Source organism: Hippichthys cyanospilos, chromosome 6 (assembly GCF_059441005.1).
Source record: "Hippichthys cyanospilos isolate Australia breed blue-spotted pipefish chromosome 6, RoL_Hcya_1.0, whole genome shotgun sequence".
NCBI lineage: Eukaryota > Metazoa > Chordata > Actinopteri > Syngnathiformes > Syngnathidae > Hippichthys > Hippichthys cyanospilos.
The window spans coordinates 2,674,302-2,688,084 of NC_142374.1; the positions used below are offsets into that span (position 1 = coordinate 2,674,302).

The 13,783-nt window shown below is 40.7% G+C and overlaps 1 protein-coding gene and 1 long non-coding RNA gene across 4 annotated transcripts in view; one reads left to right on the forward strand and one right to left on the reverse strand.

The window, feature by feature from the left end:
• The window catches only part of znrf1 (zinc and ring finger 1), a 30,154-nt gene extending 24,819 nt beyond the window's left edge, over window positions 1–5,335 (reverse strand). For 2 of the 3 annotated variants that reach the window (XM_088417837.1, XM_088417836.1), the window contains exon 1: window positions 4,223–5,294. In XM_088417837.1, the coding sequence (XP_088273963.1) occupies window positions 4,223–4,616 (394 nt within the window). In that variant the 5' untranslated portion in view covers window positions 4,617–5,294. Of the gene's footprint in view, window positions 1–4,222 lie in introns of all 3 variants that reach the window. The other variant, XM_088417835.1, reaches the window with a different exon arrangement.
• Window positions 4,607–10,779, forward strand: LOC148421854 (uncharacterized). The gene is made up of 2 exons (XR_015865957.1): window positions 4,607–4,995; window positions 9,171–10,779. It is a non-coding gene; the product is annotated as an uncharacterized LOC148421854 (long non-coding RNA).
• The last annotated feature ends 3,004 nt before the right edge of the window (window positions 10,780–13,783 follow it).

The following is a 13,783-nucleotide window of genomic DNA, read 5'->3' on the forward strand; positions in this document are numbered from 1 at the left end:
ACAGGATGGTCTCTGTTTGATGACAAGCAATATAAAATACACAATGGAGAGACTGGGAAATATATATATATATATATATATATATATATATATATATATATATATATATATATATATATATATATATATATATATATATATATATATATATATATATATATATATATATATATGCTGTTTTTCCAATGGCCAAGTAAAATTTTTGAGCACTCTCTGCTTTGGGGTCCACATCCTCCTCAAATCCCCTCTCTCTCTCTCTCTCTCTCGCTCTCTCTCTTTAAACACAGTGTATATATATATATATATATATATATATATATATATATATATATATATATATATATATATATATATATATATATATATATATATATATATATATATATATATATATATTCCCTCTTACACCTGACTTTTAGATGCATGGAAGAGGGATTTGAGGAGGATGTGGACCAAGGTCAAAAAAAGTCTTGCAAAGCAAACCAAAAACCAGAAACAAACTTACTCAAAAAGCCTTGGATGATGGACCCGAAAAACAGAAACAACTCCCAGGGATGAACTGGACAATGACAATAACAATTATCCGACAAGAAGTGAAAGGAAACTAAATACAACTCAATTTCAAGGGATGATGATGAACACCTGGACAAGACACACATGGCGCAGGGAGGTGATTGGCTAACTGGGGCAGCGTGACGAAGACAGGTGGACACAATCTAACAAGACACTGATAAGGGACAAAAAAAAAACAAACATGAAATAGTTAGTTACAAAACCATAACAAACGCAAACCCAGAACTTGGAAGGAACAAGACAACGTAAAATAAGAAGAAAACAAAACAATAACCAATGCTACCCAGAAAATGAATAGAAAAACAAAAATCTGTATCAAAATTATCATTTAATTTTAGATAGCAAAAATATGTGTTGGATTCAGAATCGGATAAAAGATTTACCAAAAGGGACCCGTCTCCCAAATCAGAAACATTTGAAAAATCAGAATTCAAACAAAGTTGTGGCAAAACAGAACGGGAAGGCGACAAGAAAGGACTAGCAAAGGTCTCTAGTGAAAGTAACACAAGAGCAGAGCAGAGGGTTTACTCGAGGGGAACAAGAATGGTCGGCAGAATGACGACGGAAGCAAGCGGAGTGACAGCGTCTTGAATGCCGCCGTTGTGTCTCTAGCTGGGTCTTTTCTTGGGCAGGTCATACTGTTAGGTTAGATGCGTGGCTGTATTATGTAAGGATATGGACCCAAAAGCAAGGAGGCAGCATGTGCTACAAAAAAAATCATTTAACTTGGCCAAGGGAAAAAAAATGTAACTAACCAAGGTCAAAAATGACTTGCAAAGTAAACTAATAACCAGAAATAAACACTCTAAAAGGATCGCATAATGCAGTGGTCCCCATCCCCCGGTACCAGTCCATGGATCAACTGGTACCGGGCCGCGTGGGCTGCACCCGAAATAATGTTTTGGAGATGACTTATTTAATGCTACGTGCACACCGAACGCGAACGAGGCGAAAAAGCAGAGAGTTTTGTATCGTACCTTTCGCCCCCAGTCGCGCGACGCGATGGACGCGAATGTAGCGACGTGAATGGCCGCGCGCAGTCACGAGAAGCGAAATTTCGCCTTTCGCGTGGTTAAAAATTTTTTGAACTCTTTTCGCCTTTCGCATCGCGACAGCCAATCAACTTCGGGAACATTAAACGGCTCACGCAGGGGGCAGGAATGAATCATGGCTGCCGCTTTGCGGTCACTGGGATATACTGTATTAATGTCATATACTGTATTAATTGCAATCTTTTAGCATATACACACAATCATAAACTTGGTCAAAAACAGGTTCTGCTCAACTTAGGGTATTTATGGTAAAATGAATTTGAATCGTGTCGCGAGGGAAAGGAACATCAACTGCTTCAAGCGCATTCAACGTTACAGTGGCGAGGTTGTCACTGACCACTCACAATGTGGGGAATCTGAAACACGTTTAACTTAAAGTGCAAGAAATATATAACTTCCATAGATGAACACAAGAAAATATGAAGAGTTTACAAAAATGAGATTGATTTTCTTTTCCATTTTACAATGTTGCCAAAGTGTTGGTTCATCTAATACGCTGTAACATAGAAACGACCAGAATTTGACCCCAAATTTAAGGCTGTGTCTTATACACAGATTTGTCTTATATGGGAATTGTGGTCATTTATATATGATGAAAAGTAAAAAAACGGCACTTGCATTTCTTGGGGCTGAGAGCAGTCATTTGAATTGGAGCAGCATTAAATTGTAAATTACTTATATGGGAGCAATGTTAGTTAGCACACACACACACGCGCACACACACCCACACACCCTTACTATAACATAATGAAGTCTAGCTGACAACCAAGTAGTTTTAATGAACATAATGTGTTCATTTAAGTACAGACTAAGCTTCACTCTTATTTAGAACACTGGTTCTCAAACTTTTTGTAGTCAGAGACCCCTTTTAGAAATCAAATTTTCCAAGGACCCACATTGCAAATATTTGCGGAAACAATACAAAAACGATCATTAACCCAAACATAAGAGCCTTAGTTTTTCACCAACAGATTCAATTTGACAACAAGTATATTTGGTACTTTTCGGCATACTGAAGTTTACAAAATAAAAATGACAATTTGTATGCTTCCTCATCACAGACTAGGTCAATTTCCCCCAAACAGGCTGCTGCCAATATTTAGTGACTAAATAATCAAGCTTTTTGATATGTGGATTATGTGGGTCTATTTGAGAAATTTCAAAATTACTGTATTACATTGTGAAAACCATATCCTACTGCTTGAATTGTTTGCTTTATTGAAGAGTCATTAATACTTCCACATTTTAATATAAAATAAAAAGAAATTATCATATATATATATGTGTGTGTGTGTGTGTGTGTGTGTGTGTGTGTGTTTTTGTTGTTTTTTTTAATGAACAACCCACATTCTTTCACAGACCCCCTGCAGTTAGGCCACGGATTCCCAGGGTCTGTGCAGCCCACTTTGAGAACCACTGAAAGTGTTGATATTTCCATAGATAATGAAATTGATGACAATTATTATAGGATAAGATCTACTGAGAATGAATGGATAATCTGAGTTTCTAACTACAAAAGGTCTTTTTCAACCTATTCCTGAGTTCCTCTCATACAGCCTTGTGTTCTCCTCACACTTACAAGATCATTGACAGGGCAAAGGGAAAACAACTGAGCTGCTGACATCCAAGTTGTTATTCCCCTGCTGTGAGCCGGCTGGGGCTTCAGTAATGAGAGCCTGGGGGCCTGATTGTGTCTGCCGTGCATGTTGGCGTACACCTGTCTTGTTCATTTCTGCACATGTGTTGTCCATTCAGTGAACAGTGACTATGTGGTTAGGAATTTATGTTTATACCTTAGACTGAAATGCCAAGTCACACACTGAGATATGTGATTATGAATGAGGTAAGCTGCAGAAAAGCACAAATCCTACCCAAACTGCTATCTCCCTTTCATACACATCCTTCTACATTTTCTATCTTTTCCAGTTTGAGCAGCCTCCTCCTTGTACTCTAATCATTGAGCTAATTAACTCAGCCCGATTTAGACTATTAGTGTCATTTCACACAACAAGGAATGACATACTGTATACAGCACAGGTGGTGCAACAGTGCTTTTGACATTGAACTCTTGTGCAATGTTTCGTTCAACACACCACATTCAAACACGGACCAGCCACAACATTATGGACCACTAAAGAGCTCAAATACAAAAGCTGACATGACATACTAATGCTCAAGCAATCTGATATTGTTTTAGTGTATAGGCTATTTATTATTGCAGGTGTACATTTAAACTTTTAGTTTCCTTGTAGTGGTTTCCTCAAGTAAATTAAAATGCATTAAAAGCATTATTGAATGAACCTAGGGAGCAAACAAGTTAAACATGGAATTTTGTTTTCCACGTGTACAGTACTATGGAGACAACAAAAACAGAATACAGAGGCACACTGTAGTTACAAGTCATATTCATTTCACTTGGAATTTGGGGTCTCGACTAAACAGTGGACGAGACTAACCTTTAAATCTTATTACCGGTGAGGCTATTGAGGCTGCATGCCCTGCATGTCTACTGTATGGGGCGTAGATGGAGGGAGGGGAGGGGGGTGCAAAGCGCGCCGAAGAGCGCCTGATGTTTTTCGTGCGCCGACCGCTCTTACCACTGTGAGCACTGAACCAGCGAGGAGCGATGTGCAGGGGTAAGGTGTCAGCCAGCGAACCCCGGGACCCCAGATAGAGCACCTCGTCAGTGTGATGCCGTCCACCGCCACCATCCTGGTAGCCATTTCCGTGAGAGGCGGCGGGAGTGCCCCCTGAGCCTCCTCCAGCTCGATTCGAGTCCGTGCTTCTGGGGGTGTAAAAGCCGAAGGGCACCGTGGGGGATTGCTCGATGCCCATCGCGGCTACGGAGCTCACTGAGCGGCTTCGGAGGCCCATGGTGCCGCTCGAGCGGTAGTGGCCGAAGTGGGCCGACGGTGGTACCGCGCTGTCATCAGTGGAAACGCCGGGAAAGGCACCCCGGGACCGCCCCGCCGTGCTCTGTTTCCCCCCCATCCAACAAACGAGGGGGGAGGGGGGGGGGTGGTCGGTCGAAGCGGGAGGGGGCTCGGCTCGATCCGCAAAGGGTCGAGGGAGCCGTAACAGGCTGTCGTCCCCCTCCTCCTCCTCCCCCTATCTGTCCCTCGGCCCACCCGCCTGTCGGGTTGTCTGGCCTGGCGCCCGTATGTGTCCGACTCCGCAGGCTCGTCAGCTATGACTCTGTGCAGACGCAACAGCTCGTTTCCCCGCTGAGCGGATCATTGGCCAGCCCGGGCGTCTGGATTCAGCTCTCGCACAGACAGCACCCGGAGGAGACTGACACGCTAAACGATGACGCAGATATCCCAGGATGACACACGCACGCACACATGCAACGCTCCCCTCGCCGTCCCAGGTGATAAACGAGCTTGCACTTCAGCAGGCGAGACGCGGCAGCCGTGCAGCTGCGTCGCAAAATTCGCACCGCCGCCGCTCCCGTCTCATCTCGGCTCAGACATCTTGACAACTGTTGCTGTTTGTCTCGCCGTCGTGACACGGCGAAATGTCCGCGATTGCGTTTTTCTTGGTCTGGTCTCTTTTCCAGATCTGGCAGGCTCGGAGCCGATGCTCGCACTCGGAATCGGGATCGCTTTCCTCGCGCTCGGCTTGTGTACCTTCCTTTGCAGCCGCTATCCGCCAGACAATGGACGCGAGCGCTCAGTGCGCAAACTCCGATCATAAATATAGATAGGCCTACTACATGGGACTGCCCTAGATGCAAAATTCAATTACTTAAGTTATTTCCAACAAATACTCAAACTGGGTGGTGCTCACAATCTCTGCAATTGGCTACAGCATAATAAGCGGGTCAATGCCTGTACTTTCTAGTAACTCTGAGGGCGAGGTGATTGTCTCAGGGTTAGGGTTAGTACAGTACCTGGTCGTACTGGTCGTAAACATGCCTCAATTCATATATATTTTGAATATATATATATATATATATATATATATATATATATATATATATATATATATATATATATATCAAAATATATATGAATTGAATGAATTGAATATATATATATATATATATATATATATATATATATATATATATATATATATATATATATATATATATATCAAAATATATATGAATTGAGGCATGTTTACGACCATATGATGATACACATATTAAAAATGAGTAACATAATCGACTGTACAGTTAAATTAAATAACATATTCAAAGGAAAAATGGCATTTACCTTTGGGGCGACGTGACTTGAGCTGGGTGGAGGCGGAGGGGAGCAGAGACCAACCCGCAGAATTTATTTATTTATTTTCTTAAACCGGAACTTTTCTCAAACTAGAACATATCACCGGCGATTTCCTTCTCTTTAATCCATAATAGAAGAAGCCTCTCCATTTTGTTGTCGATCGAGGTCCGTCCCCCAGCAAGGAAAGTCTTGCCCTTATAAGATTGCCGAGTGGTTACAGCCATACTCACGAGCAAGGTTAACCATGCGTGCGCCTCCTTCGTATTTTTTTTTTATTATCTCCTGCTTCGTTTCTATTGTCATCATCCTCTTACTTCTTCCTTTACCGCCACTAGGAATTTTAGAAGCCATGTCTAACAGATAAAGTTTGCAAAGTCTTAACAACATTCCTTCCTTCCGTTTTTGACTGATTTTCTCTCCTTCCTTCCCTCTTTACCAGCTGTGCCATCAAGCTAGATGAAGGCATTCGACCAATAGCATATCGGCATCTCCGTGACTGACACCGTGACTGAAACAGTGACTGTGACATTGTAAGAGCAACAGCATATCAGCGTTAGCGTGTTATGCGTAAGCAGATGATTTTGTTGATGTAGCAAAGCGAGGTCAATTGTACGTACACATTGACTGGCAATGCGTGGTGAAATCATAGTTAAAACCATCACGAATTTACACACATATTTAATATTAGTACCACAATATAAAGTACAGTTAATTTAATTAACATGGATATACAAAGAATAAATGACATTTACCTTTGGGGCGACGTAACTTGAGTTGAGTGGAGACGGAGGGGAGCAGAGAATTTTTTTATTTATTTTCTTAAACAAGAACTTTTCTCAAACTAAAACATATCACCGGCAATTTCCTTCTCTTTAATCCATAAAAGAAGCCTCTCCATTTTGTTGTCGAGCGAGGTCCGTCCCCCGGCAAGGAAAGTCTTGCCCTTAGAAGATTGCCGAGCAGTTCCGTCCACACTCACGAGCAAGGTTAAATATGCATGCGCCTCCTTCGTATTTTTTTATCTCCTGCTTGGTTTCTATTGTCATCATCCTCTTACTTCTTCCTTTACCGCCACTTGCAATTTTAGAAGCCATGTCTAACAGATAAAGTTTGCAAAGTCTTCACAACATTCCTTCCTTCCGATTTTCACCTATTTTCTCGCCTTCCTTCCATCCCGACCAGCTGTGCCATCAAGCTAGATAAAGGCGTTCGGCCAATAGCATATCGGCATTTCTGTGATTGACGTGACGCCGGCCAATAGTATCTCCGTGACTGACTCCGTGACTGACACCGTGACTGAGACAGTGACTGTGACATTTTGCATTTGTTGCTGTGTTGAGCGTTAACTTCTAATTTAGTTGACGTAGTAAAGCGAAAATAAACGTACGAATACAATAGACGGAAGGTTTGTTCGTAAGTGGGGGACAAAAAACTCTGCGGTCCACACTCGTAAGTCGAAATGTTCGTAAAAGAGGGTGTTCGTAAACCGGGGGCCGACTGTATATATATATATATATATATATATATATATATATATATATATATATATATATATATATATATATATATATATATATATATGTGTATGAAACTCTGAAGTGAGGCGTGTTTACAACCAGGTACTGTACTAACCCTGTTTCATATATATTTTATATATATTTTTATTATATATATATATATATATATATATATATATATATATATATATATATATATATATATATATATATATATATATATACATACATATGTATATGTAACTCTGAATTGAGGCGTGTTTTCAACCAGGTACTGTACTAACCCTAACCCTGAGACAATCGTCTCGTCCTCAAAGTTACTAGAAAGTACAGGCATTGACCCGCTTATTATGCTGTCCATGACTGTATCCATGAATTTCACACATATGTCTTCTCTGATGTCAGACTCTCAAATAAATACCCTCTGGACCTTTCAAACATCAATAAACCTACATCAGTCATTAAAACTTGTCATTATACATGATGCTGTCAAAACTTCACAATCGGCCACAATTGATCAGTCTATTCAATATCCCCGGATTTTTCTTGACCTCTTCATGCTCCCTTTTTCTGCTCTGAGATGTACAGTGTATCCCCTCGGGTGTTCCCAAAAGTTTTTTTAAAAGCACCATAGCACATTCAGAAGCTCTCTTTACCTTCAAACTGAGATGTACAATATTTTAAATCCACTCGGGTGTCCCCATAAGTTTTTAAAAGCACCGTAGTGCGTGGGTCCAGCTGTGCTTTGGTGTCTCGTTTGCTGCCTTGGTTAAACAATTGAAGTCTGCAAATCCATTGTAGCTCCAAACACCAAATCGTTCCTTTACAAGCAAAAGGCATTCCCAGCCAGAAAAACAGCAGTCTAGCTCACGCCCCTGGTAGCCCAGTCAGAAATATGGACAAGTTGGGACAGGTTAGGTAATAGCTACGCTACACCTCTAATGCAAAGCAAGCACTGCGTAGCTTGCTTGTTGAGCAGTGCACCGCCTTCCAGCAGTGAGCATCCACTCACGTCACATTCAACGTGAAGCCTCTAGATGGCAGTCTTATGACTCGGTTGGTTATACAACTATCTATTAAGTTATACGGGCCGCTCACATATCCATCTGCGCTGGCGCAGAAGCCCGCAACTGTTGAAGCAAATGCCCTAGCCCAGGGGTGTCCAAAGTCAGTCCTCGAGGGCCGCTGTCCTGCATGTTTTCCAGGTTTCTTTTCCTGACTCCCCTGATTCAATTGACCAGGATAGTTATCAGGTTTCTGCTGAGCTTGCTGATGAGCGGATTATTTGAATCAGTTGTGTCAGGAAAAGAAACCTGGAAAACATTAAGGACAGCGGCTTTGGACACCCCTGCCCTAGCCCCTCCAGGAGCAGGCAGATTACATACAGCCTGGCGACACAAGTTAGGTAATTTCTAACTAGCTAAAAACTCCATGGATATAATAAGACACGAAAATAACAGAATATGCAGAATAATTTTGTAAATTAAAAAAACAAGTAAAATATATTTAGTAAAGATGAATTTAAAATGAAATTGAATTTAATTATAGTTATTATAATTATTATAGTTTATTATCGTTATGACAATGATGTCAGACCAGCAGATTGATAACACTGATATATATATATATATATATATATATATATATATATATATATATATATATATATATATATATATATATATATGTATACACACACATTTGAGTAGTGTTTATTGTTATAGTGTTATTGAAGTATCCACTGCATCTTCAACTTTGTCACTGATTGTTGAACATTGTTTGCAAAAAATCTGCAGATGCTGACCGTTATCCATCCTACCTACCTGCACAGCACAACGGCATGAGGAACCAACACCAAATTTTGTTTGTTCCAAATGTTTGTCATGGAATGCTGTGTTCTTCTTCTACCAAGCACACCACCCCTTCTTATGTCCAAATAAATACATTTTAGTATCATCAGTCAACAGCACCTTATTCCAAAATGAAGCTGGCTTGTCCAAATACGCTTTAGCATACTTCAAGCGACTCTGTGGCATATGTGCCACATGACTCTCTCATACAGCATTTTTTCATGCAAAGTGCGCTGAATAGCACAGTGACACCAAGCTGTAGGTCTTTGGAGCTGACCTGTTGGTTGAGTTTGACTGTTCTCGCTATCCTCTACCTCTGTTTATCTGAGATCTTTCTTAACCTGCCACTCTGAGCCTTAACTCGAACTGTGTCTGTGTTCTACCATTTCCTCGCTATGTTCCCCAATGTGGAAACTGACAGCTGATATCTCTGAGCTAGCTTTTTGTATGCTTCCCCTTAACGATGATGTTGAACAAACTTTGTTTTTAGGTCATTTGACAGTTCTTCTGAGAATCCCATGTTGCCAATCATCAAAGAAGATGCAAAGAAGAAAACAACTTGCCACCTTAAATACCCTTTACCATGATTGGCTTTGCGTGTGTATGGGGGTCAAGAGTCAACGAACTTACCAGACAATTTTTGTGTTCCAATAAATGCTGATAAAGGTATTCAATAAATCAATGAAACAAGGGTGCCCAAATTTATGCATCACAATGGTGCTCTGTTTTGTGCTCACCGTATTGCTCCAGCAGCACCATCTCACTAACGTGTGAGGGAGAGACTGCTTGATTGGCGAGACAATCAAGACAATCAATCTGCTGCTGGACACGTGATTGGCTCCCTGCATGACATCGACCAATGAGGCAGGGAGTAGATTAAAACTCCCTATTTTCAAGGAGATGAACCATACTACAGTATTTACAATATATCATATCATCAATTATAACAACAGGTCACATTTTTAGGGTGTCAAAGTGAACTTTTCACTTTCTTCTTTTGTGATGTTTTTGCAACGTTTTTCTAAAAACTATTTTGGTTGTTGTGCTTTGGGTTTACATCTTTCACATTCCCTTTTATCAGCTAATACCTCTGTCAATAGATGTAGTATCCTCAGTCCACGTTGGCCATTTTCTTGCAACCAATGGAATGTACTAAACATAAACTTTGACAAAGCCCACAACCCAATATAAATGTTTGCATTCCCCGTAGAGGTAACACGCCTGAAAAATGGTACAACTACACTTTAGTCATATTAGGATTGTTGCAAAAACTCTCTATTTAACTCTCTAAAGATCTCTATTTCCATATGCCGCTCTATTACTCCAGTTGGCAGCCCCCCAAACCACCTCCTTTGCTTTTCCATTACAACAAGTACGTGGTGACATGGGGGAGACCAACTAAAATGTTCAAGCCTCTCGCAGTATGCCAAAAGTGTTTTTTCAGATGGACCGTTTCTTCATTTGTTGTGCTCTTTAAATATAATTTTGGTTAAACTTTTGAAAATGAAAATGTGCCATAAAATATGCCATTTGCAATAAAAATAATTATAACATGGTTCATTTGTATTTCATGGTATTGGTTCAAAGAATGTCAGGTGGAATGGCTGGCCCCCACTGATTTTCACCTTACCAAATCTGTCCCGCTTTGAAAAAATGTTTGGCTACTCCCGCTTTAAAGTGTACCTCCGAAGCTCGAAGGAAAACTATGTATGGTTCATCAAGAGCGGCATGCATGCAGTTGTTATTATGACCGCTGACGACCGGCTGCTATCTTAAAACCTGGAAAAGGGCATGTGCACTTGAGTTTCTTGGCACATTGCACATCATGGGGCTTTTTAGTGGCAGCACAGCTTGACCCAAAACAGTTGGCGTAATAAAACCAGATCAAGATTTTCCTGAAAAGTGTTTGCAATGTAACCGCTCAGTGCCAAAAATGGCTAATGGCCATCCCAGTGTGGACTTGCATTAATAGGAAAGCGCCATGAAACAGCTCATCTGTGTCTTGGCACATAAATACTAGTGTATCTTAACTTTTTGTACCTGTGCAAGTCTCTTTTGTTCGAGTAGTCTCAAGCTGGGTGTTCCTTCACTTTGGTCCATTTCCATTGTGGAAATAACTCGTGGAGCAAGGCAACAAGGCAGCAGGCCATGGAACAGACAGTGGGCTAGGGTTACGTATCAGATTGTATGTGCTGAGCCAGGCCGAATTAGAATTCTTCCAAAAATCCCAAGAGACATTGCTAGGCCAAAAACAAGCATCCTCAGAAGAATGGACTATGTGGCAGGCCAATTGGGCCCTCCCTTGACGGCCCAAGGTCACCCTGATGGATGTGCTGTTTCCCTGGGCGCCAGGCATCAGATCCTGGAGGAAGCTCATGTTGCTGGACATCTTGGTAAGGCGCAAATGACACGAGAACTCATACATTGAGTTTGCTATTTATTTAATGCCCATGTCCGATGCTACCGTGGAGAAAATTCACCGACCTGATCAATCGGTTTTGTGGCTAACGTCATTGTGAATGCTTACACACACTGGCCTGATGAATACACCTGTAAAAAGGAGGATTCATTAAGGTGCTAGTCAATTATTACTTTCAGACTCATGCCTTTCCTTTGTAAATTTAATCAGATATTGGAAGTTACTACAAACATTAACATCTGTGAAAAATTGAGACAGTGATCAGGATCAAACATTCATTTGGAGCAGTTGACCACCCCCAGTCTCAGAGTAAAGTAGATGGAATGAACCGTAATTTCTTGTCAAAAACTGCTAAAACCAGGGTTATAACCTAATTGACATGGGTGGACTTGCTTCCCTTACCTGAAAGTCTTGAAAATAAAAGGGACGAAGCCTCGGTGGACCAGCCCCAATGAAGCCTTGGGCATTGTCTACAGTTACCAGGGCTATTTAAACACACATATTCTACCACCTTGAGTAAGAAAAATTTGGTCCACATGGCTACAAGAATCCACATATTGCAGTTTTATGGAGCTTTATGGTTCTACATTGGCCAATTCTCACTGGCCCTCACGGGGGTTGTCAGAGATGTGCAGGGCGAATGAAGAATTGTCAACTCCATTTGTTTTTACCATTGATTTTGTCTATTCTAATCATAGACTCATAGACTGTTGGGGGTTGGGAAATGGCAGAAAATTAGGCAGTGAACGGGATAAGGCACAGGGATTTGACAAAATGTCTTTAACTTGTTTGATGAGTGCTTCTCAATAATGTTTTACAAAGCCCGCCCAAGGAAAGAAAAAACATTTCGCCCCACCCCCACTTGTCACGCTCGCCATAAGATTATTATCTCGAAAAATTCTATAAAATTCTATCCTTGTGAACATCGATAAATGGAAAAAGCAAAATAAACCAACTTTCAACTATCGTTAATCACGTTTTTTACAGCAGTTAATACAGGTTACAATTTGTCCAAGCAGGAAAACACCCAAGTGCATCAAATTGCCTGAAGAAAACATGGCAATCATTTTTTCATCACAATTACACTTCACATGACAAAATCAAATCCTTTTCCCTGGGGTCATCATGATATGAATTTGAATTATTTCCTGCACAATGTGTTTTTTTGCAATTTTGACCCGTTTGTCGTTGTGTGTTAATGGATGTCCGGAGTGGGATACGTTTTTTTCAGATATTGGCTTTGGACACTTTGGCATTTGTTAACCAATTTTAATTTAGTAAAGGATCAATTTGAGGCATCCAATTTTTTAATTAGACTTGCTAACTTTATCCGCGTTTTCGGGAACTCCAGATTATCAAAACGTGGAAATCATCAAAGTAGGAAAAAGTAAGCGGGATTTGTGGGGATATTATTTCATGTTGGAGGCCAAAGTAACAAGGATGGATCTTTTAGGTATTAAGTATTGTTAAATGAACCCATGTCAAGTAACTGTCAGTGACTCCCCTGATGGCTAATCTTCTGGACATGGTTTTGGAGGAGAGAAGTGGGACTCTGCAGGGTTTGATCACTCTGTGGAAGGAAATGAAGACTCACTCGGACACGGATAGTTCCACTTGCCACCGATGGATGATCTCTTGGTTTGGTAAATATAAAGAATTAGTTAGCTTGTTTGTCCTCTGCGGTTGTTGTGTGTCCTTTGTTTGCTTTGTGATTGGGTGATCATTACTGCGGTTAGGCACACATCTTTCAATTTTTAAGTCCAAAACCTGCAAGAATTTTCAGGATTGTAAAGAAATTAGGGCTATGGTAGAATTTAAACAACTGCTGTTCCGGACACTTCGGCCGTTTTGCCCTTTTAGGGTTGAACCAGCTTTAAAATCAATGTCCTTCAGATATCATTTTTAGATACCATTTTGTATCGTTTAAAGTTCACTATTATTTTTCACCTTTGACTAACATGTTTGAAGAGTTTTCGTCCAGAGAGAGCATATTGTTTAGTCATAATGGACTTTTACAAGGATGGGTGAATTTTCTTTCGGATGATATTATGAATAAGCAAGTCTCTGTTTAAGCTGTATGTCCGGTGTTTACAGGACATGGGGGAGATGAAGGCCAAAGAAGGATATTGGATGGTGCTTC